The sequence below is a fragment of the Phyllopteryx taeniolatus genome, chromosome 17 (genome assembly GCF_024500385.1).
Source record: "Phyllopteryx taeniolatus isolate TA_2022b chromosome 17, UOR_Ptae_1.2, whole genome shotgun sequence".
Classification (NCBI taxonomy): Eukaryota; Metazoa; Chordata; class Actinopteri; order Syngnathiformes; family Syngnathidae; genus Phyllopteryx; species Phyllopteryx taeniolatus.
This window is the reverse complement of record NC_084518.1, coordinates 4,932,706-4,958,508: the sequence shown is the minus strand read 5'-3', so window position 1 is coordinate 4,958,508 and position 25,803 is coordinate 4,932,706. Positions and strand designations below refer to the sequence as shown.

The 25,803-nt window shown below is 43.0% G+C and overlaps 2 protein-coding genes across 12 annotated transcripts in view; one reads left to right on the top strand and one right to left on the bottom strand.

The window, feature by feature from the left end:
- Positions 1–20,312, top strand: part of b3gat1b (beta-1,3-glucuronyltransferase 1 (glucuronosyltransferase P) b) — a 20,628-nt gene extending 316 nt beyond the window's left edge. Inside the window, exons 1-9 of one of the 10 annotated variants that reach the window (XR_009785025.1) lie at positions 2,100–3,160; positions 10,521–10,552; positions 13,665–13,802; positions 15,717–16,210; positions 16,674–16,967; positions 18,730–18,835; positions 19,487–19,743; positions 19,821–19,939; positions 20,170–20,312. Coding sequence is in view for 7 of the 10 variants with exons in the window: in XM_061750716.1 (XP_061606700.1) it covers positions 13,691–13,802; positions 15,717–16,210; positions 16,674–16,967; positions 18,730–18,816 (987 nt within the window). In the remaining 3 variants the exon portion in view is untranslated. The other 9 variants (XR_009785024.1, XM_061750711.1, XR_009785026.1 and 6 more) reach the window with 9 other exon arrangements.
- The window catches only part of LOC133466741 (beta-galactosidase-1-like protein 2), a 13,275-nt gene continuing 7,511 nt past the window's right edge, over positions 20,040–25,803 (bottom strand). For both annotated transcript variants that reach the window (XM_061750702.1, XM_061750703.1), the window contains 7 exons: positions 25,563–25,634; positions 22,948–23,026; positions 22,787–22,874; positions 22,603–22,714; positions 22,397–22,513; positions 22,063–22,176; positions 20,040–20,386 (listed from right to left, as the gene is read on the bottom strand). In XM_061750702.1, coding sequence (XP_061606686.1) covers positions 22,090–22,176; positions 22,397–22,513; positions 22,603–22,714; positions 22,787–22,874; positions 22,948–23,026; positions 25,563–25,634 — 555 coding nt within the window. In that variant the 3' untranslated portion in view covers positions 20,040–20,386; positions 22,063–22,089. The remainder of the gene's footprint in view (positions 20,387–22,062; positions 22,177–22,396; positions 22,514–22,602; positions 22,715–22,786; positions 22,875–22,947; positions 23,027–25,562; positions 25,635–25,803) is intronic.

Here is a 25,803-nt window from a genome sequence, read left to right as displayed (position 1 = left end):
ACATGATCCGCCGGTTGTTTGTAGTGAGCAGGTCGCCGAACAGTCCTCATCAGAAGGTCCCTGCAGACGCTCGATCTTTGAGGCGGATTTTTACACCGCAGCCTGAAAACGAAAGCAAGTTTTCAAACATATGAATGTGTTTCACACTCAGCGCAGTACACCCTCGTTAAGGAGAAATTTGTCTTGGTTCCCAATAAATATTGTTGGCTTCATGTTCAAAGAGGAAAAAGACATGCACTGACACATGGGGACTTTTTTTTTTTTTTTTTTTTTTTAATTATGAACTCAAGTCACACTGGTGTAAAGTTTGCATGGGGGTGGGGGTGGGGTGTCCTGTCTCAGCTCGGTCTGCCCAGTGGCCAGGCTAATTTCGCTAATATCTCACTCTTGTGTACTGTACTGGATTTCATGCAGCGAGTCGGGTTGCTTGCAGCATGCGGCACACTCGTGACATAACTTGGTCACACTCGCTCATTGAGCTGGCAGGGTCATCTGGGTCAGTCAAACCACACACATCACACACGGCTATAATGCGCTCAAAATTGCTTCCGGTCACTTAGAGGTGCTCGGTTCGGTCGACCGCATCCTCCGCACCGAACTCGCATTCTTTTACAAGCGCGCGACGAAGCTATTCAACAAATATAAACAGTATAAAGACTTGAATCCATTGAAGTAAGTCCAAAATCAGTGGCACGCTAGCGAACGGCCGCAGGAGCGGCCATTTTCGGCGAACCGTACTCGAGGCTCGGTGTCACCAGGCGCGACTCGCGGCGGGGACGCTGTCTGCCGTCACCCCGCCTCGACGTGACAAAAGAAGGAGCGACTCACAGAAGCTGGTGACCACGTCGCGGCTCCCAGCGCCGGTGTCCGGCCGCCACCGGAGCTCACGCGGATCGGCGAAGCGGTACCGCCCAGTTTGCGCGAGCCGCGAATTGGATTGCGGGGTCTCGCGCGCGCGCTGCGCGACGCGCACGCACACCACGCACGCTTCAACGGTAAGAAAACCAAAAACTGTTCACTCAAGAAAATCCCGAACCAAGATCTTTTGGGAAGTCATTCACTATTCTCTCCTTGGATACATACATTCATGTATACGTGTATCAGCAAGACCACATTAACCTCCTAAGACCTGACATACTCAAGTGAGGACATTACATTTCTGCCTCTCAGACCCGCGATACTTGATAGATGATACTAAATTTTTTTAGAACTCCGAGCACATTTAGGGACACCGCCCATGCCATCTTGTGGCGCTGTGACAACATTACATTCATGTTGGTTAAAATAAAATGGTGGCCAAATATTCAGACTGGTGCTCAGAGGCCCTGTAGGCGCAGAATGGCAGCCACGCTTCCATCGGACTGCCCCAGGGCACCTGTGGCTACATAAGTAGCTTGCTAGCACCACGGTGTGAAAATTATAGCGTCTTTGAGTGCCTAGAAAAGCGCTATATAAGTGTAATGCATTAGTAGTAGTAGTAATAGTAGAAAGAGAGTTTCATGAAATTCCATAGACAAGTACTCGAAATGGAAACTTAGCAGTGCACAGCACGAGAGAAAAGAAAGAGAAAGTAAGTAAGTAAGTAAATAAAAATAAGAAGCGTAACACTGCATGGGGAAACATTTTAGCATGTTTGCCTCACAGTCTCGAAGTCCCACGTTCAAATATAAGCTTTACTGTGTGAAATTTGCATGTTCTCCCCATGCTTGTATGGATATTCTGGCTTCCTCTCACATTTTGAAAATAGATTTGGTTAACTGATGACTGAATTGTCAGAAGTTGTGAATATTAGTGTGAATGGTTGTTTGTCTATGTGCTGTTGTTGGCTTAAAACAGGGCTAACCTTTTGCAAAATCCGAAGGGTTGATGTGTACCACTACACCATCAGTGACTAATTTTAGGCTTGTTTTTTGATGAAACATTTGATTTTCTGCCAGATTTGGATGCACCCACATTTTGGACACGTCAGCGTGAAACGGCCTGACACATGCAGAAGGCGATGACATTTTCATTAAACTAGTACATATTTGCCTATATTGTAAGTTGGAATCTTTTTTTTTTTTTTTTTTTTTATAAACAACAAGTGAAAATAGTTACAGTGAAACATTTTAGTAGACTTTGTTTTTTTTGTTTTTTTTTTAAATAATCGATTGTTGAAATGCCTGTACCCGTGCCACGGCAGTGGGTGGCGGCTGCTGGACGAGTGCCGCCTGGGCAGCGTTGGGCAGCAGCCGGTGGATGAGCTCCGCAGGAGCAGGGTCAAGTGAAGGCCACTGGACGAGCGCCACCTTGCATTGCCGTTGCGTCCGGCATCCTGAACAGCCGAGTCGAGGCCCATGTACTTGGCATCCCGGACGACCTCCTAATGTCTGGCGTCCGGGACGCCCACCCGGCTGTACCCGCCTCCAGGCCCCATTCCACCCACCCTATTGTGGACAATTTTTGTTATGACGTCTGGGGACATCTGTAATCCCTCCCTTAAGGAGGGGTACTCTCATGATCTGTGTTTTTGTTTCAATTATATTTAATTTTGTTTCATATTTCATCTTGTTTTCCGGTGTACCATATTCATACCTTGTCTTGCTCGTTAGGTTTTCGTTTCCACCTGTTCTCGTTAGCCCATGCAAACCTGCCAACTGTGACAAATGAGATCCAAATGAATAGAAACTTTCTTATAGTCTGATTTTTGTAACAACTATTACTATTTTTGCCTCTGATTAACAAGTTCCATAATATGTATGGTTCTTTCTAATCCCACTTCATCCCCCAGTAATTGCTTTCCTAGTGTTGTGACATTTTTGATTTATTTCAAAGTCCCAAGTCCTCCAGCCATGGTTGCCCCTCCACCCAGTCCTCTTCCCTTTAGGTTTGACAATCCTAACTTTTGTTTATGCAATGAGAAGCGGCATTCTTCCAGAGGAACGACCTCCTCTGTCTCTGGAGGGGCTGATACTGAGTACTCCACACGACACAACGATACCCACTGGATACTATGACAGAAATCAGCTAGTTTTCACTCCCAGTTGTGTACCAAACATTAAGCACTTTCAAAGCATGCGGATCTGATGGATTCCTCGTCGACAAATGAAGACCTGCTACCTTTAACAACATCATAGTGATTGACAGCACAGCAAAATTTGGTGGTCCATCATTCTTTTCTGTGAGTATGCCTACTGTATTATACTTGTTTTTTAAGTGAACTGCTTTGCACTTAGTGAATGTGTAGTCATTCAAAAATATTCAACCACCCAAGAATTCTGAAAGTACAACATAGGAGAAATTTTCAGAGTCGAAAGTTTTCTTTCCAAAAGTTTTATTGTTAAGATGCACTGTAAACTAAACAATTATACATCAACCCAGATAAAAGGGATAGTGGAGGCATCTATGTAACCGAAGGCTATTACTGTTATTGATTTCCAGAAGCTGTATATTAAAAGTAGGGCATTGATAACAGTTTGCTGTGCTCCAATAATGGATTCGTCATATGACTATTGGCCCACAATTGATTAATGTTGAGTCATAATGAGTCGTCATGTGGTCATCCACTTAAATCAAATAAAGAAGATGGTAAAGCATGAAACTTGTCCTCTGCATTTAACCCATCCACCAAGTAAACACAGCAAACCCACACTGGGGATGTGTGTGATTGTTGTTGTTGATGTTCTGGGTGGATAATTCATTGCCACATCCTCTCCAGCTCTGTGTGTCCACGAAGCTGATTTTTCTGTTGCCCACATTCTTCTGCCAGTCAATGATTTGAACTGGCATCGCCACAGTGGTGGGGGGCGATCCTAATCACTTGGTCACGGCTGCCCCTAATGCCTCAATGCAAATAGACATCAGCAATCCCTTGGTCAATTTAGGGGTACATGCTGTTGTTCCCTTGCATACATAAAGAGGAACAGAAATTGCTGAGCCCTACTGAAGGCTCTTGCTATCCAAATTAAAATAAATATGAAGACACTGCGGCGGCACGACACGACTGGTTAGCACATCTGCGTCACAGTTCTGTGGACCGGGGTTCAAATCCCGGCCCCGCCTGTGTGAAGTTTGCATGTTCTCCCCGTGCCTGCGTGGGTTTTCTTCGGGTACTCTGGTTTCCTCCCACATCCCAAAAACGCTAGGTTAAGTGAATACTCTAAATTGCCTGTAGGTGTGAATGTGAGTGCGAAGGGTTGTTTGTTCAGCTGTGCCCTGCGATTGGCTTGCAACCAGTTTGGGGTGTACCCCACCTCTCGCCCAAGATAGCTGGGATAGGCTCCAGCACGCCCCGCCACCCTCGTGAGGATAAGCGGAATGGAAGATGAATCAATGAAGACACTGTCTTTTCTGTTGTTTTGTGTTCCAGTTACGCATGTCTGTGTTCACTCGGCGGGGTTGTTTGCGTTATATAGGTGCCTTCAGTTCCATTTAACTGAGTCTGTCCCGACTCCCAACCCACCCGGGTTCAGAGCATGTGATCTCCAGTAAAAAAAATAAAATTAAACAAATAAAAAAATCAGCACAGTTGGTTGTTTAATTTTTAGCATTGATTAATTTTTAACAGGGTATTTCCAAATAATTCAGTAGTCTGGTGCTTCTTTTGAAATCTTTTCTGAATAAACTATTTTGGATCCTCTTTCTAACCATAACTGATACATTTTTTCCAACTATTTACCTTTTTTTTTTTTAAATTATTATTATTTTTTAAACCTGTCCTGTTCAGCTGCATGGCCTTGCAGAATGGTGGATCTGTATGCCTTTGTGCTGGAACAGTTTTGCTGTGCAACAGGGGAGTTTGAAATACTCCCTCTGCTTATTTTTATTCATTTATTTATTATTATTCTGATGTTTATTGAAAATTCATTCAGACAGAAAAGGGTGTTAGGGGACAGACAGAGGGATAGAGCGGACAAGTGGACTAGGGGTGAGAACAATAGTGAGACAGTTGTCATGATAAAATAGTATCGATGTTGACTTGACCCAGAAGCAGACGGAGGCGGAAGAAGTTGTGGAGAATGGTTTATTTGTATTCCAGTTCAGGGTGGGATCTCCAAGGTGTGATGGTGGACCGTCGGGACAAGGAACATGCGGGGTGCGGTGGCGTGAGCAGGTGGAAGAGCTTGACGCCGTGGCTGGAGAGAACAGTGAGGCGGGGAACACGGAAGGAGCACACGGGTGAACGTTAATACTCTGGCGCCGATTTCCGGAATCCGGAAGGCTTAAATGCAGGCATTGTAGCGTGCTGATTGGCAACAGGTGCGGAGCCGAGGTGGTGCTGATTACTGGGAAAAGAGAGAGAGGGCGAGCACGGTCGCAGGGCTAAGAGTGCACGTGGAGACAGGTTTGAGCAGAGACACATGGAACATCGGGAGTTTTAATTGAACTGACGTGGGATTGATGATTATAGTGATCGGGAAGGGACCAATAAAGCGTGGAGTGAGCTTACGGCATTCAGTCTGGAGCAGGAGGTCACGAGAGGAGAGCCAAACCCTTCTGACTCACCAAGATCCGCAAACCGTTTATTCTTCTCGGCAGACCGATTCAGAGCCGCCCTGACGTCCTTCCAAATGGAATGGACCCTTCGCAGGTGATCCCTCACCGCGGGAACCGCCACAGTATGCTACAACAGAGGTTGGAAACCATAACAGGCCATGAAAGGAGACATACCTGTGGTGGAGCTGGTGAGGGAGTTGCGGGCATATTCGATCCATGGAAGAAAGGCACTCCAGGAGGTGGGATTGCATTCTTCAACGCAACAAAGAGCCAACTCCAGAGTCTGATTCGCCCGCTCCGTCTGGCCGTTGGATTGTGGATGGTACCCAGAAGACAACCTGGCTGCTGCGCCCACCGTCTTACAGAACTCCTTCCATACCTGGGAGGCAAACTGAGGACCTTGGTCAGAGACTATGTCAATGGGGATTCTCTGGAGTTTAAAGATGTGATTAACAAGGAGGTTAGCGTTTTCAAAGGCAGATGGTAATTTGGGAATGGGTACGTAATGGACATACTTGGAAAATCCCATCGATAATAGTAAGAATGATAGTATTACCTTCGGAGGGAGGGAGGCCGGTTACGAAGTCCAAGGTGATGTGGGACCAGGGGCTGCTCAGGATAGGTAAGGGGAGCAGCAGACCAGCTGGGGGCAGTTGTTAAGTCTTCCCTCGGGCACAGACGGAGCAGGCTCGGACAAACTCCGGGTGTCTTTCATCAGACTGGGCCACCAGAAGTGCTTGTATGAATTGGATGGTATGATCCCGGGATGACAGGAGAGTTTGGAATTGTGTGCCCACAGAAGAACGTTAGAACGTGCCGAATTGGGTACCAACACCTGGTCAGGAGGTCCGGTCTTTCGATCCGGTTGGGTCTTATGAGGATTTTTAACTACCTGTTCCATCTCCCAAGTGGCTGCCCCGATGAAGCAGAAGGAAAGAAGGACGGGTTCCGCGGGACTGGAGGGGGCTGAGTACATGGGAGATAGGGCATCGGGCTTGCTGTTGCGGGAACCAGGGCAGAAGGAGAGGCTGAAATTAAATTGGCTCAGGAAGAGGGCCCACCGAGCTTGTCGGTGGTTAAGACGTTTGGCGGAACGGAGATAGGCAAGATTTTTACAATCTGTCCATATAATAAACTGAGAATCTGTCCCATCCAGCCAATGCTTCCACTCCTCCAACGCCCAGACGATGGCCAGTAGCCCATGATTTCCTACGTCATAATTCCGCTCGGTTGGAGACAGACGACGGGTTAAAAAGGCACGAGAATGTAGTTTCTGGGATTCGGGGTCGCGCTGGGAGATGACTGCCCCCGCCCCAGTGTCAGAGGCGTTGACCTCCACAACAAACCGGAGGGAGGGGTCGGGGTGTCTCAGGATGGGGACGCTGGTGAATAAGTCTTTTAGATGGTCGAAGGCTTGGAATGCAGCAGGGGTCAACTGGAATGGAGAGCTGGTGGAAGTAAGGCTAGTGAGAGGAGTAGCCACTTTGCTGTAGTTGCGGATGAAGCGGTGGTAAAAATTGGCGAATCCTAGGAAACATTGTAGTTCTTTGCGGGTGGAGGGAATGGGCCAGTTGACGACTGCTTGGATCTTGGCTGGTTCTGGTTGTAATTGTCTTCTGCCAATGATATAGCCCAGGAGGTGTACAGAGGAGAGGTGGAATTCACATTTCTCAGGTTTGACAAAAAGGCGTTTCTCAAGGAGACGCTGGAAGACTTGACGGACATGATGGCGATGTGCTTTGGGAGAGTGGGAGAAAATGAGGATGTCGTCTAAATAGACAAAAACAAACCGGTTAAGCATATCGCGGAGGACGTCATTAATGGTTTGGAAAACGTTGGTCTTTTGGTCTTATGGAGCATGTGGGAATGAAATGGCCTGATTGTCCAAAATAGGTACACAATCTATTATTGAAACGGTGCAAGTCCAGTGAGTCCATCCAGCAGGGGACCCAAACAGTGGCATGCCACCGACCCCCCAGGACCCAGACAGGTCCCAACCGAATCGTCCCAACCAGTCCCAAAGCGAGGGGCACGGGCACCGGACCACTGCAAAACCCCCTCAACCCCCGCGGCCACCGTCTCCACAACCCCCGTAGAGCATGAGGGCCCCACCCATCAACAGGGCCCAAAACAGGAGCCAGCCGCCACCCAAAAACGGTTATAGCCCGCCAAAGAGAGCCCATGTTAAACGCCCGTCGTGAGCAAGGGTGCCAAGAGAGGGGAGAGGAAGGTGGGGCCCAAAGGGGGGGGGGGCAACCCCCTCACTCCGTGGCCCAAGAACTGGAGGAGGGGTGGGGCACAGGACCCAGGAGTCAAGCCAAGAGAAATGTGAAAACCCACCACCAACCCTATTACTATGGTTACCAGGTCCCCGACTGGCAACCGTTATCCCTGTACCGTGATTGTGTGTGGTGGGGTGTAGTGCATGAAAATTGGAGAGACCGGTGAGGTGAGGCGAGATGGTCACAGGCAATACTGACCCGCAACCGTCACCCCCATCCAGGCCAACCAGCACCCCAAGGATGTGCTAATTTATGTAGTGCATTAACAATCCGCGGGAGAAAGAAATGGTGGGCCAGAGAGCAGGCCGGAGTGCCGGGACACCTGGCCGAGTGCCCTCCCCAGCCCGACCCACAGAAGGGGGAAGGGGGGGCAGCGACCAGACTGGAAACCAGCACAGATGTGCCAGCACCCGGCCCGGCGCCCGCCCCACCATACCTGGGGCCATTCCCCCAGGGGACCCTGAATGAGATATGAGTGTGCCCAATGTGCAGAGTATGCACAGTGTGAGGACTAAAAATGTGCCGAGTGTGTGAAGTAAGAGGCTAGATTCCTGCGGGTCCGGCCCGGCCTGACCGGCCGGCAGACCACAGAGAAAAGGGGGGAAGCCCCTCCCCCCCCCCACCACCACCCCACAGCCAATTCCGACCACCCCAAACCAACAATAGCCCAGTGACCAGAACAGTGCCAGAAGGTGGGAGGTGCCCCAAATCAGCCAGGGACCCGACACAGCCCGGGAGAGAGGAAGGAGATGACCACGGCAGCGTGCCCCAGGGGGAGGGAAGAGGAGGGCACAGGCCGGGACCCAAAGGCACCGCGCCCACCACCTAAATAAATTAATAAGGCGAATTTACTTTGAAATGAGTGGGTGGAGATCAAGTAATCCCTTTACAGCATGATGTGCACAAATAATTTAATTGTCCTTGTCAATGGTACACTGTGCAAATACAACCCTATAAAATCTACCCTCAAGTGTTAATTAGCTAGACCAATATTTGGTTTTAGACTGCGGTTGATCTTTTTAATCAAGGACTCATTATGTTATGATTATCATCATCATGTAATACACTGCTATGACAACAGAACAAAGAAGTAATTTGGTTGTATGGAATTTATTTGCAGTCCATGTCTGCCTAAAGGCAGGGGCACATCATCACATTATGAGTGGACATTTGTATGCCCAGGGCCAAATTGTTTAAATGTAATCTGATCGGATTTTGGATAAGGGATAAGATAAATTCTCCAAAATGGGCTGTTCAAAACAAAACAAAAAAACTTATTCTGAAATCAGATTAGATCACAGTATAATCCAAACTTGCTATTGTACAAAAATAGTTTCTGATAATGACACCCCTTCCTGCATTTTTAGTCACTCTATCATTCTAAGAGAAAGTTGGAGGTACTGTACGTCTTCATTTTCAACTGCCTCAGGTGCACAGGGAGGGACATTCCGCTTTGTAGCAATATTGTGCAGGACAATACAAGCAAGTATCATGTTGCACACCTTGGTGTTCCACATGCAAGTAGTTGAGGCACGCAAAGCACCTCTTCGGACCTCCATTTAAACGCTCAATACCACACCTTGTTTTTTAATGTTTCAAGGTTGAAATTCCATCCATCCATCCATCCATTTTCTTTACCGCTTATCCTCACTAGGGTCGCAGGCGAACTGGACCCTATCCCAGCTGACTCTGGGCGAGAGGCAGGGTACACCCTGAACTAGTCGCCAGCCAATCGCAGGGCACATATAAACAAACAACCATTCACACTTACCTTCACACCTATGGGCAATTTAGGGTCTTCAATTAACCTACCACGCATGTTTTGGGGATGTGGGAGGAAACTAGAGTAATCAGAGAAAACCTATGCAGGCACGCGGAGAACATGCAAACTCCACACAGGTGAGGCCGGATTTGAACCTGTGTCTTCAGAACTGTGAGGCAGATGTGCTAACCAGACTATATTTGCTTTTAAAAAATGTGTTGCAGGTTTGGTCTGGCTGGTCAAAAGATATTGGAAATGGGGTATTTGTATTTGTTGTGCTTTTCGTTTGTCCAAGTAAATACATACATTTATATAAAAATAAATTTTGAGCCATGATGCCATGCCATGATGGCTAGTCTGCCAGTTTTTTTTTTTTCTTCACCATCCATCCATTTTCTACCGCTTATCCAAGGTCGGGTCGTGGGGGCAGTAGCTTGGAAATTGGCCATGGAAATTGGGTGACATGTTATCCTGTAAATTAAAGACAAAGTTAAAAACGATATTTAAAAAAACATTGTAAGCATATGTATAATCAATGACACCATAGGAAATCTCTCCTCGGGGGCCACATTGGCTAGGGCCAGTAAGACCATACCTGCACAACAACAAAATTCAACATTGAAACAATAAAAAAAAACAAGGATTACTACTACTGAGCGTTTAAATGGAGTTCTGAAGAGGCGATTTGCATGCCTACTTGCGAGTGGAGTATGCAACATAATACATGCTTGCATTGTTGTGCACAATATTGCTACAAAGCGGACTGTCCCTCCCTGGGATGAGGTCAATGGTGCACCTGAGGCAGCTGAAAATGAAGCTCTTGTTCTGAATTAGACTTCATATAGCACTGAAGGCTCCTAGGTGTGCTTTGAGCAACTCATGTAAAAAAGTCTACTATCAGTCTTGGGTGGTATTTGGCTTCAGTCGAAGGAAGGTGTCCGAGTATTGTACTTCTTGCTTTTTTTGACATAACTCTTTTTCCCTTGTATCGCTCCGATCAGATTTCATCTCGTCAGTTCCAGGAGTACTTAAGGTTTGTTTTTGATTCAGTACTTCTATGAATTTTGTGTTTCTATTTCCTCTGTGTAGGCATTCCAGAAGTACTTGTGTTTTTGTCTTTAAGTACTTCTGTGATTTTCTCTTTCATTTTCTGTCTAGTGTAGATAGATTTATTGTTGTGCCGCCGTGTTTGAATAAAGATTGTGCAACTATTCAACTAATTAACATTTGTCATGCAGTAGATATCCATTTATTTATTGTATTTTTTTTGCTGATTTTCAAACCATTCAGTTGAAATGATAGAGTACTTCACATTAAAGACCGTTAAATTAGAAATAGAATAATCCTCTCGAAGCTGTAAAAATCTTACAATAAAGTATTCAGTTCTAACTCTAATTGGAAACTTAACATTTACAGAAATCTAAAAATCATTGTTAAAAATATCTGAAAATGACATTGCTTTCTGCACAATTTGATTGACCCCATGTTGGTTGGTCTACCTTTTTTTTTTTACATACCTCGTAGCCTTCAGTGTAAAATGTTTTCTAATTTAGAATGTTCATTATCCAGATTTGGTCATCTTAAAAAGTATGGATCCGGATCAGACTGATTTAGAAGTGAGGGCTGTCATGTTCTAGCGTTTGGTCGTCGACCAGAAAGAAGTCTTGGCATCAATTGCCTGCTGGTCTTCTTCATCCATTGCCCATCACATTCCGCCCTTGGTCCCACATTGCACTGGACTTTGCCACCAGTCTTCTATCATCACAGGCCAACTTGGTCATCCTTAGTTTGGTGGACCGATTCTTGAAGATGGCCAATTTCATTCCTTTGCCTAAGTTGCAATCATCACTGGAGACAGCTTCGTATCCATGGCGTCCCTTCCAATCTGGTGTCTAACAGGGGCACAATTCACGTCTCAGCTATGGACGGCATTCTGCGGAGCCATGGTAGCTTCAGCAAGTTTGTCCACAGGGTACCACCCACAGTTCAATTGGCTGACTGAGCAGCCTTACTCGGACCTGGAGGTCCCAATTCCTTGCGTGTGTCAGCAGCATTCCTCATCCTGGTCTCTCCACCTTCCCTGGGTGGAATACACCCACAAAACCCTCATCTGCTTGGCTACTGGAATGTCCCCATTCAAGACTGCTTACAGGTATCAATCTCCAGTTTTTCCTTCCTAGGAATCTGACCTCTCCATACTATAAGTACTTCACCTCGGGCGAGCTCTGCGGATCTGGTGGGACATCCGAACTGCGCTTTCCCACACTGCAGGCTGTAATCGTCAGTGGTGTGTCATCACCAACATCCCTCTGTCTTAATGGCCTGGCCAGGAGGTGTGACTTTTCTTGAGAGATCTTTATCTTATGGGGGTGTCAAGGAAAATGGGTCCTCGCTTCATTGGTCCATTTGTAACTCTGTTGTTAACCCAGTTGCCATGAAACTCAAGCTCCTGCCATCATTGAAGTTCCATTCTGTGTTCAAAGTATCTCTGCTCAAGCCTGTCTGCACTAGCCCACTCATCCCTCCGGTAGTGCATCCTCCTCCTCCGCCCCACCCACTCAATGACGAACCAGTCTCCACAGTGAGGTACATTTTAGACGACTGAGGAAGGGGTAGGGAGGTCGACTGGGAGAGCTATGGTCCAGAGAAGTGGCAATGGGTTCCTCGCTCCTGGATCCTGGATTTGTCTATCCTCTGTGAGTTTCATGCTACTCACCCATCCAAACCAGGTGGTCCGCCAGGGTAAGTCTGTTGATGGAGGGGTACTGCCATGTTCGGTGTTCTGCCTATCAGTAATGTAATTTTCTCTCTCTGCCCTCAGTCTTGCCAGGGTCATTGGTGGGTGGAGCCACTGAGCCCCACCTGCATGCAATCAGCCTTGATTTGTATTTAGGTGTGTCTGCAGTGGAAGGAAGGTGTTGGAGTATTGTCCTGCATGCCATTTTGTTGATTGACGCAACTCTTGTTCCCATTGGATTTCATCTCATCAGGACTTCTGTGAATTTTGTGTTTCCTTTTTCTAGTGATGATATTTCTCATGAAGACCATTTGTTATCGTAGCTTTATTGTTTCCTGTCATCATAGTTATTCACACTCATGTCATCTTTGTATCCTCGTTTTAGTTTTTACCAACGACCGTTTGTCATCATTGTTTTCTGTTTCGCAGTAATTATTGTTGTGCCTCCATATTTGAATAAGACTGTGCAACTATTGCAAACCTTCTTCCATCTGCTTGGTGGTCCATTCTCCGGCCGTATGCCGACCATAACACGTTTAAATGGAGTTCTGAAGGGGCGCTTTGCGTGCCTCAATTACTTGTGTGTGGAACCCCCAAGGAGTGGGCAACATAATACTAGCTGGTATTGTCCTGCACAGTATTGCTACAAAGCGGAATGTCCCTCCCTCTGATGAGGTCGATGATGCACCTGAGCCATCTGAAAATAAATAAATATTGTACCGCTGACTTTCTCTCTGAAAGAAAGATTGACTAAAAATGCAGTAAGGGGTGTCATTATCTGAAACTATTTTTGTACAATGATTTTTGGGTGTGTCTGTAAATATTAAGTTTTCAATTTAAATTAGAATTGAATACTTTATTGTTTCATTTTTACTGCTTTGAGAGGATTATTTTATTTCTACATTTTCATGGTCTGTGAATTTATAATTTCAATTGTATGGTTTGAAAATAAGTTTTTTAAAAAAGCAATACATAAATGGATAGCTACTGCTTAATATGGCCCACAGTCATTTGCTGCTTGTTTCTGGGAAATGATAGCTTCAGTTTTGTCTTCAACAACTAAAAAAGTGTGCTCAATTGGCTTGAGATCAGGTGGCTGACCTTGACACTGAAGAATATTTAATTCAATATTTAAGTCTTGAGTTAACCCGTCAACCTGTTTCAGAATAATGGCAAGAGAAAAGTATGGCGAAGACAAAAGTATAGCGAAGGAACAGTTCATGATCCAAAGTATACTAAAGTATATCATGCGTCAAGCAGACCAGTGTTATGCATGACTTGGGCATGTATGGCTGCTAATGGAACCGTCTCACTGGTGTTTTTTGATCCGGTTGTCATTGGAAAGTATATTTCAGTATACTTTGGTTCTTGTGTTTGTGTGCTACATTTTGTGTCATACACCCAGCAGGGAATGACTGAGGGCTGAACTTGGAGATGCCGAAAAGACGAAACATTGTTGCCATTTTATTGATCCTATTGCCTTGGATCTTACTCATCTATGTTTGGGACGACAGCACCAGCCCCCCATTTCTTGCAAGACTTAAGGGTAAGAAAGTACCGAGAGGGAATATTGTTTGTATTAATCAAACATAACTGAATGCATTTGGGTGTTATTAGCATGTACATTGAAAATGTAATACACAGACATTTAGGTCTGCTTGGTCACAATATTAGCCAAACAGTAAATCAAATGGACTATATGGAAACCCAATAATTACAACTATATATATATATATGTATATGTGTGTGTGAATTGTAAAAGGGAGTCTACAAAATCTTCTGAAGAAATTCTGTTTTGGTTACGTTTCACACGATCAGGATTTTTGCTGCCGATCACCGATCAGCGAGTTTAAAAAAACGAAAACCAATCACCGATCCGATCACAACATTGAGCAATGTGTCTATTTAAATGACCTGTTCATTTACTCTATATACTTGTGTACTTAATTGCTCAAAAAATTACATTTACAATAAATAATATATCTTTGTTCATCTATTTATGCCAGTGAGGCATTGTGACAGACAGAACAAGTGAATGGTCTTCTATGAGATGGAAGGAAGTACATACAGTAATTAATGCGTCCTCTCCTGAGCACCGGTGACCACCAACACACGTTTTTCGCCATTTTGTTCTTATAACACAGTCCGCGCAATCCACTCTCTTTGTCCTCGCCACGGTAACGAGTGTATCAGGTCGTATTTTTATTTCTTTTTTTTATATAACTTTAATAACAAATCCCAAACCTCAGAACTGTGAGCCAGATATGCTAACCACTTGTTCACTGTGCCACCCCCACTAGAACAACTGACCTTTATTGAGGATTAACCAGAGGCACTTTAAAATGGTGGCAGGTGTGTGCTGACTGAGATTTAACATGAGTTTGAATGTAATTGATGCTGAACACAGTCACATCAAAGTTATGATGGTGTGCACACTTGTGGAACTACTACTGATGCAGAATTTATATATCCACTGTCGGTATATTGCTACAGAATCTAGTCAAATTGATGCATGTAGTTCAAAACTGTAAAAATAAGCATTAAAATATCATAAAGAGTGATTTTAATAGTGATTGACACATCTGCCTCACAGTTGAGAGGTTCTGGGTTTGACTCTTGGCTCAGGACCTCCTGTGTGGAGTTTAAATGTTCTTCCAGTGCTTGCATACATTAGCCGAGCTGGCTTGAACGGTGCCCTATGCGGAAGTCGAAGAGAGTCTAAAAATAGATCGTACGCGCAATAATTGATTCAAAAAAAATAAATAATTGCGCGTGGCATGTAGATAGATCACTGTAACGGAGTAAAAGTACCGTTTCTTCTTAACAAAAATACTCAAGTAAAAGTAAAAAGTATGACGCATTAAAACTAAGTACAATTGATCCAAAATGCTACTTGAGTAAATGTAACGGACTGGGCAACACCAGAAGAAACAAAACGAACCACACTCATTCATTATCAACAAGAATATTTACAGGGAGTAGCCTAAAACAATCTGGACAAAAGTTTTATGGACTGATGAAACAAAGATTAAACTTGACCAAAATTAATTCAAAAGTCTAAATAAACCAAAGACTGATTATGAGATCTTTCATTACGCAGAAGTACAATGACAGAAAACACACTGCCAAAAGAACAAAGGACTTCATCAGGGGAAAGATGTGCAAGATTTTAGACTAGTCAAATCAATCTGCAGACTTAAACCCTATGAAGCATGCATTCTAGCCGCTAAAGAGAAGACTGAAGGGAGTAATTCATCATCTTTTTCTATTCATGTGTAATTGTGTGTCATATGCAGATGTATACGATGCAACTGTTTCTCAAGAATTCATCTTTTAATGTCAAAACCAAAAGCTTTCAATGTATAGCAAAAATAAAGTAATTGCCGACACTTTTCAAGTACTTTGGGAGGGGATTCTAGAACACAAATTCTATATTTTAATGCTCATTTTTGTAACATAGGACACAGAGGCAGTCCAAGCTCCAGCAATACCTTTGCTAACAAAGAGTCCCGCTCACAGAACATATTCGAGGTGGTGCGTTCTAAGGATGTGTATGCCAAGCCACTACCCAATTCTGACATCCTGCCAACCGTCCATGTCATCACCCCTACCTACCGGCGGGCGATGCAGAAGGCTGACCTCACTCGTCTAGCCAACACTTTGCTCCATGTGGCCAACCTGCACTGGATCGTGGTGGAGGACTCGCAAAAGAGGACGGCTCTGGTTAGTCGTCTCCTCCATGAGACGGAACTCAATTACACGCACCTAAACGTGAAGACGCCTCAGAACTTCATTACGTATGGTCGCCCAGATCCTAAATTCCCAAGGGGGACCTTACAAAGAAATCTGGCTTTGCGGTGGCTTCGAGAGACCTTCAATGTATACAAAACCCAGCCAGGCATCGTCTACTTTGCAGATGATGACAACGCTTACAGCCTGAAAGTATTTGAGGAGGTGAGGCTTGATGTCCTGTCATCCTAAAGGGCCTATCTTACTGGCGGAGACGTCGCTGCGACTGATTAGTCACTGCAACTCAGGCAACTCTGGAGACCAAAATATTGCTTGCGCTCTTACCAGAGCGACATCTCGTGAAAACCAATACACCCGGAAGTCGCTGCGTTGTCTCCGTGATGTTGCAGAGAAGTCAGCGTAAAGTGGAGGAGATGTCTCCCCAGTCGAGACCTGAACAAGTCTCCAAAAGGTCTCCGAAAATATTACCGTAAACATATTTGTATTTCCCGCGACTACCTAGCGACCCGGTTAGTCTCGACAACCAGCAGAGACTCGAGTCGCCACCTTGTCTCCAGGCTAGTGAGATAGGCCGTTAAGCGCAAGAACACTAGAAACATTAAATAATTTGAATGTGAAATCAATTTGAAATGAGTACAGTAAGTGCAAGTCTGTCTCCAACTACCAGATGCGATCTACCAGAAAGGTCTCTGTGTGGCCCGTTGCATTTGTTGGGGGCCTTCGCTACGAGTCCCCCAAGGTAAACAGCTTGGGAAAGGTGTATGGCTGGAAGGTTGTATATGACCCACATCGACCCTTCGCCATTGACATGGCTGGCTTTGCAATAAACCTGCACCTCATCCTGTCAAAGCCTCAGGCATATTTCAAGCTAGATGCGAAGGGAGGTTACCAGGAGAGCAGTTTGTTAAAGGAGCTTGTCACCCTCAACGATCTGGAGCCTAAAGCAGAAAACTGCACTAAGGTAATGCAAGGAGGTTGAATGCATGCTCAAAATATCAACCAACAGTTTTACATTAGAAGTCACACCAGCTTTGAAATTGTCTGACCATTGGAAGCTGTGACATCAGTGATGATTTACTGTACAGTGGATATAAAAAGTCTACACACCCCTGAGGTTTTTGTGACACAAGAAAAAATGAGACCAAGAAATATTTAAAAACTTTTTCCACCATTAATGTGACAGATAAGCTGCATAACTCAATTCATTCATTCATTGATTTTCCGAACCGCTTATCCTCACTAGGGTCGCGGGCGTGTTGGAGCCTATCCCAGCTATCTTCGGGCGAGAGGCGGGGTACACCCTGAACTGGTCGCCAGCCAATCGCAGGGCACATAGAAACAAACAACCATTCGCAGTTACATTCACACCTACGGGCAATTTAGAGTCTTCAATCAGCCTACCATGCATGTTTTTGGGATGTGGGAGGAAATCGGAATACCCGGACAAAACCCACGCAGGTACAGGAGAACATGCAAACTCCACACAGGCGGGGCCGGGATTTGAACCCCAGTCCTCAGAACTATGAGGCAGATGTGCTAACCAGTCGTGCCGCCTATAACTCAATTGATTAAAAAATATATATTTTAGAGAGGGAAAGTAAAAAATAAGCAACTGAGATAATATGGTTGCACAAGTGTGCACACCCTCTCATCACTGGGGATGCGACTGTGTTCTAAATTAACTAATCGCATTCAAACGCATTAAATGGGAGTTCGCACACATCTGACACCATTTAAAGTCTCTCTGGTTAACCCCAAATAAAGTTCAGATGTTCCAGTAAGCTTTTCCAGACATTTTGTGGTAATTTCTTAGCGCAGAAGCCATGGTCCGCAATAGCGGTGTGACGGAACAGATAACCCTCGGTACAGTCCGTACTTTGGTTTCTGGACCACGGCTCGTTCAATTTGAATTACATGCTATGTGCATGAAGAGCGCAAAATTTTTCTCTCCAATTATGTCTTTATTTTGTTTGTCAGCAAAAATGCATTTTGTAGTGTACTGAATAATATAGCTTATGTCAGGTGAAGTGTTATTTAAACATTTTCTCTTTCGAATGGTAAACCGCCTTTTATTTCCTGAGGGAAGATCTGTTATGGTCTGATGAAATCTAGGTTGAAGTTTTCATCATAATTCCAAAAGGTGTATGTGACGTAAACACAACACTGTTCGTCACCAAAAGAGCAAAACAGCAACATGATTTGGGGTTGTTTTTTTTTCCCCGAACTGGAGCCGGGGCCTTAGTCAAGGTGGAGGGAATCAGTTCCAAAGCACAAAATACCACTCAGTGTTGGCATAAAACCTTCAGGCTTTTGCCAGAAAGCAAAAATTGTCAGGAAAAGTCTACTATAACATCCAAACTTTATTTGGTGTTCATCAGAGGCACTTTAAATAGTAACAGGTTTTGCCGACATTTAACATAACTTTAAATGTGATTGGTCAATTCTGAACACAGCCACATACCCAGTTATGAGGGTGTGCACACTTGTGAAACCACATTATCTCAGTTTATTTTATATATATATATTTTTTTTTTTTTTTGTTACTTTCAATTGATTTGTACTGGTTATTGGTCACAATGTTGGAAAATGTAGACTTTTAATATCCACTGTATGTCTATTTGGTGTTTGTTTTCTATTGTGTGCCTCTAAATACTGTGTTGAAAGTGTTGTCTGTGTCTGTTATTATTATATTTTTATCTTCATCCTTTTCTTTTTATCTGCAGATATTAGTGTGGCACACTCGTACAGAAAGGCCTTTACTGGTAAATGAAGGAAAGAAAGGATTTACAGACTCAAATGTGGAGATATGACATCCGCTACCCAAAACAGGTAATCAGTCAAGTCTGTTCATCTAGCTACGTACCTAATGATGATTAAAAATGTATATATACATACAGTATATATTGGCTTTCATATTTAAATACTCCATTTATAGGAAATCTAAATGAGTCAGGGCTTTAGCATTTTCGACTCCAAACCAATAGGTGCTACATATTGTTAGTGCTCTTGGCCAGTGTTAACTCCTTCTGCAAGTCCATCCATCCATTTTCAACACCGCTTATCCCGGTTAGGGTCGCGGGTCGCCGGAGCCTATCCCAGATGACTTCGGGCAAAAGGCAGACTACACCCTGAACTGGTCGCCAGTCAGTCGCAGGGCACATATAGACACAGACTACCATTCGCACTCACATTCACAGCGTCACTGAGCGGTAACTGAACCCACGCTGCCCGCACCAAAGCCAGGCTAGCGTACCACTACACCATCAGTGCCTTCTGCAAGTCAAGAAGTATCATTAAACGATCCTTTCAAATATGTCAATAAAGTGCCGCAAGCTTTTGTATGCGCATGCCAAACAAACTAAAGATATCACAATGACATTTAGTAACTATTGCTATTTTGAAATGACATCATTGTTGGATGGTTACCAGCAAGCATTTCTTTAAGAAGTCCTGGTACAGGAGTAAAACTGTTTTTTTCAGGGAAGGAATTTCTCCGTGGGATAATTCATGGATTTCAAACCAACATCGGAACTCTGAAAGCAATGCTCACTTTCGGTCGAGCTTGTCTGCAACACAAAGTGGTGTTACATACGAGACAAATTGAAGCATCGGTGCATGAAAATAAAAGCACTTCTACTGGAAGGAAATGCCTTCGTGAGCTGACGCAGTGAGGTCTGACGCAAACTGAGACAAATGGCGTAAGGCGATTTGGAGTGCAGGAAGCGATGGCACAGCAAGTACATAAAGAGCCTTCTTTGCACAGACAGCCAAGCATCCAATCTGCAATAAATAGCTCTCCTTTGTTCTAAAGCAGATGACACAGAGGAATAAAAGCGGTCCTTGTCTGCCTGGCAGACTGCATAGAGGGACCCCATCACTTGGGCAGTACTGAGCTACTGAGCGGCTGTTGTCACATACCCCTGATTACACGGGGTATGTGACAGTACAAACTGCAGCTACAAAGATTTACAAAGAGCAATGACTTATTATTCATATGCTCCTCAGAAAATAAAGGCAAAGCATTTACATAATCTACTTATCAATAAATGACATATGAACATTTATTCATTTATTTAACATTTATTTATTTTAACATCATATTCTGTGTCGTTTAAAGTAAGATCAGAGAGTCATCAACATCTAATTCTGTTAATTTCCTCCAGATGAGATGGCAGATGGTCTCCTGGGGCATCTCCTCCAAGACCTCACTTAGCTCCTGGACACTCTGCGATGTGATGTAACGGTGGATTTAACGGTCCATGATGTGCCAGAGGTGCTCGATGGATTCAGATCAGAAGAATGAGCGGACCAGTCAATAACATAAATGCCTTTGTCATCCAGGAACTGCAGCTGGAGCTCATCCCGATACTGGGGTGGAATCTGTTAGTCTGGGTGAAAAACATGCACACATGATCTGCTGGAGGTCAATTTGCAGTGCTTCTCCTGTTCTTGTGACATGCGCCCCCCCCCCCCCCCCCCCCCCCACCTCTCTCCTGGAGGAGTTGCACTACTTGAGGAACTTCCGTAGGCTGCAGATATTGACTCGTGCTACACTAACCACACTTCACAAATAAATGTGTTATGTTCATTTAATTGGATCAATTTAGCCATTTTTTTAAAACCACCTTGGTTTTACATGGGTAAATGTTTCCCATGCTGAAACAGCCATGCTTGGGAAAAAAAAAAAAAAAAGGAACTGTGAAGACACGAAGATGCATTTGTGTTAGTTTTCATCCAAAAGTCATATTACGCAAAAGGAGAAAAAGCCTATTCTGTATATCCAAAAATGTAATTAGCATCTTCGGAAAACATCATTTCAGACACCCAACGGAAAACACTTGGGCATTAAAAGTAATAATAATTTTAATATTACTTTATAATATTTTTTTTCTTTGCAACTATTATGACCTTTTGATGGATTACAACTGCCAATAATTAAAATACTCATACAGTATAAGGGAAACATTTTTTACCATTCGAAAGGATTACGGTAACTTCTAGCACAATTATGTGCATTAAAAAAAAAATCACCTATAGATTTAAAATATTGAACACACATACATCCACAAAGGTTATCAGAGTTAAGATGTGGAACTTGTTATTTTAAAAAATATGAATTAATCTTACGACGAAAAATGTTCAGTCACTTTGCAGGTGAAGGATACTCATTCAACTAATGGGGTGGCTGGTACCCAGTCGGTAGATTGGGTTGTCCAGTGACCGAATGGTCAACAGTTCTATTCCTGACTCTGACTGTCTGCTTTTGAAGTGTCCTCGGGCAAGGCATGGAACCCTAAATTGCAGCCACCCATTGGTGTGCATGAGGGGGTGAAAGCCAGTATCAGTAAAGTGCTTTAGGCGATACTGAAGTTAAAGCGCTATATAATACTACATTTACCAAGCTACGAATCATTTATGTATTTATTTTTAGAATAATCTCAGTGGGATTCTATTCTATTTTGAACCTAAAAAAAAAAAAAAAAAAAAAAACATTGAACGGTGATTTTTAGGTGGGAAATCATGAGGATAAAATGTCATCTACTTTGATAAATAGCTGCATAATGTGGGTTGGAGCAATATTTTATTCTTCTGAATAATAAAGTTGTGAAGGACAAGCTCTTTCTGAATGCTGATCCAGTGTTTGTGGTCATGACTTTAAGTTCACATTGAACGTGTACGAGTTAGTAGTTGATATACAGACAGAGTTTATATCATTATTCATACATTTACAGTACAGGACAATGATTTCATATCCAAACTGCATGGATGGATTTGGATCATTTAACAATATGGTTATTATTGTCGTGGCAGTCTGAGTTTCCCCCCTTGAAACAACAATCTTACTGGACGTGCTATTAAATTAGTAGCTCATTTAAAAAAAAACAAAAAAAAGCAGAGAGAAATTCCACCCTTTTATATTTTTTGTGGCCATAAAGTCACAAATTGTCACATCAGCTTCAACAAATATCTTGGGTTTGTGTGCTGTCTGTTCATTATTCATGTCATTACAACAAAATTATGAGTACATCAGTTTAAAAAAAAAAAACATTTCATACAGCATCGAAGACAGAGGAAATGATGAGTCACTGGATGTCTGCTGCCATGCCAAGATCGGCTGTGTCCTCAAAGTTGACCTTGTTGTCACCTTCTTGCTCCTCAAACACAATGATCTGATTTTTACAGAAAATACCAGAAGAATTTAAGAGGTTATAGAGTAAAATCTGATTATAGGCATTACTAAGACATAAAACAAACTGATTAAATGTCAAATCATAATGAGCTTTGTGCTTCATTAGCATACCGCCATATACAGTACAGTACCTCAAATTCAGTTTTTTTTTTTTTTTTTTTTTTTTTAACAAATCCAGTAAGATTATGCAAACAAGATACCTGGTTGATACCCCTGTTGAGAAATGGACCAGGGAGGTAGAGAGTCTGTTGCGGTCCAATGGACCAATAGCGTCCCAAGTTTATCCCATTGATAAACACAACACCTTTGTCCCAACCCTGTGAACCAAACGATAATGGATCACTGCATGTATTCATCATTCAAATGCATAGAAAATGCATCAATGGTGTAAAAACATTTAACTCACTGGCAGCTTCACAAATGTATCGCTGGGATAGCCGTATACAAAGAGATGGCCCATGAAAAACGAAGGGAAACTGAGAGGTTCAGAAAGCGTTTTCCAAGGGGCCTGATAGAGACTAAAGCAAGGCATCTAATTCAAGCAAACTGTAGCACAAAATGAATACAATATTTGTTGAAGGTGTACAAACTTATAAATGAAGCTGGGTTTCATTTCCAAGCTGTATATTGTGAATTCCCGTAGTGGATTATTGTTTAATAAAATGTCTCCGACAAGACCTGCAAGAACACACGGTAAAAATGGCTTGTACATTACAGCATAACAACGTCCTGCGTATTGTCGAGCAATCACCTTTACGTTGTTTGTCGAGATCCCTTCCCCGGTGAACTCGTCCACAGTTTTCCACCAATAAACTCAAAGTCCGCGGTCCCTGTTTTGGGTTTTGATCATTGGGTTATACACACGTAGCCAAAATTGTTGGTACCCCTTCATTAAATTAAAGAAAGAAACCCCACAATGTTCACTGAAATGACTTCAAACTAAAAGAATAATTAAAATGCAATGAAAATTAAGTAATTTTTGTGAATCATTATATTCCTGACCGACCTTGATTTATTTATTTATTAAACATTATTGTCCAAAGAAATACAACAAGCTCAAGAGTGACTGCCTAGGGTAAAGGAGAAATGAATGGTGGTAAGATGAAGTTCATGTCTTTCAGCAATGAAAGTGGTGTTATAAGGACCAGTAATGGTATATTGCTTGGACAGGTCGATGTTTGCAAACACCTCGGATCTTGGATGGGCAGCACTGAAAAAAGATATCAAGATCAGAAAGCCTTGTAGCATGGAGAACCTGTAACAAGATGATACAAAATTGGAAATCATCACACCCAAGCATTACTTATTCACTGCCACTGTCGATTCAGTGCTTCTCTTTGGCTGTGAGGCGGAGAACTGCTCTAAATGTACTTTGGAGCCAACATTTCACCAACAAAGATCTATATGGTGAACTTCCAAAACTAAATCAAATCAGAAAGAGAATAAATATATTTTCTGGCCACTGTACAAGAAGCATGGAGGAACCGGTATCTAAACTAGTCCACGGGTTAGACCTGGTAGGCCCAACTTGACCTTCATTGACATACTGAGGCAGGATACTGGATTGGAAGCATCGGAGCCTCAGGCAACCGTGGGAGATCGGAAACTGTGGAGACCCATCGCGGTTCGAGGACAACTGTCTACTCTACGTCACTGGTGTCAAACGCAAGGCCACATCATTTCATGTGAAAGCAAATCATTTGCATCAACTTCCATGACTCTTTATAAAAATCTGTACCAAAATTTCAAATTGGCATATGGAATAATAATTAATAAACACTGAGATATTGCAAGCATTTTTTTTTTGTCACCAAACCCCTTTTTACAGTAACTTGAATAATAGTTTAACAAACCATTTTCTGTGACTTTGATTTCAAAACTACGTATCAATCCATTTTTTGTGTATATGTAAGACTATGATGAGGCCATTAAACATTTGGATGGTTTCACGGTCATAACGGTCCTCTGAGGGAAACCGTTCCCAAAATAACGCGGACAACAAAAACGAGTTTGTCACCCACCCCTGCTCTATGTGGTAGTAGTAGTAGTTTGTGAATAATTACAGAATTTTAAAACAATAAATAATGAAACTAACCTCGAGAAAAATATTGTTACCATTAACCTTACCTCATATTGTATATTTAAAACACAGCCTTTTGAGCCAATCGCTGCATCAAATGACTTCTTGCAATTTTGGCCCACGGTCACTGTATTTGTTGAACCACCTAATTAACACAACCTATCTCTAATTATCAATAAGGAATCATAAACGTGTGATTGAAAGCAATATGTATAATCCATATTTTGGATTCATTCATTCATTCATTGGATTCCCCCCCTCCCCCCACACACACGAAGTGGGCCAAAATAGCGATTCATTTACTCCAAGCATATGTGGCTGATTCTCCATTTTTCAATGGCCAGGTCATTAACGTTTTTGAAACTAGAACTAGTAGACATTCCAACAGCTTCTTCCCTCTTGCAATCAACTTCTTGAACAGCTAACTTACAATTCCATTACAACAAGCTGGCAATTTTTTGACTTGAGTTCGTTGTCACATTTCTGTATTATGTATTACTCGTGCACTCACTGTAGTTGTCTCGCCGTGCTGCACTATTTGCATATAGTGGCCACTCATGCCAGAGTAGTATCTGCTCCATTTGCACACTGATTGAGGAGTATCTGTAACATTTGCACAACCATTGTCCCAGATTATCGCACTACTCGTCACTTTAAACCGCATACACTCCTTGAAGTCTCAGTGCCCTTTGCACAATGGTCATTGCACCGGACTATTGCGATATTAGCCATTCGAACTGAGGACTCTGCATCTTTTTGCACAATTGTTGTTTGTTGTTGTTTTTTGTTAATGTCTTTATGTCTCCAAAGTGTTCTGTAAATTGACTGTCTGTTGTACTAGAGCGGCTCCAACTACCGGAGACAAATTCCTTGTGTGTTTTGGACATACTTGGCAAATAAAGATGATTCTGATTCTGATTCTGATTCTGATGAGGGTGTGCCATTGAGCAGAGTATAACTAAAAAAAAAAAAAAAAGTGACAGAGAACACTTTAACGTGGCGCTCATCAAAACATTATGAATAGTAAACACAAATTCGGTAAGAGAAGATAATAAGCAACGACGACACTCTTGGGATGTGGATCATCCTCAAATAAATCCTTGTTAAAGCAGCATGGATGAAAAAGTTATTTCAGTGACCATTGCGGGTTTTTCTTCAACAACTTTGTAAAGTGCATATATAATTTATGGTCATTTGCAGAGTTTTGCGGGGACACATCAGAATCCATCCCAATGCACAATGCAAAGAAAACACATTGGTCACCTTGTCTTTTTTTAATGTCATACCTTGCCATGTGGAACCGCCAGCTCCAGATTTTGGCGCTTGAAAAGCCCAATGTAACTTTTGTTTACAAAAACCTGTGAAAGAAACCAAATACCTCAAATTATATAATCCAAAAATATGGTTTGAGGCTTGTGAAACATCACTCATTTTGTTTACACCACAGCTATACATTTACCGTATAACCACTAATGAGAATTAGATGTGTTTGAAGTTCTCATTCAAAATTTTTTACAAAACTCCACA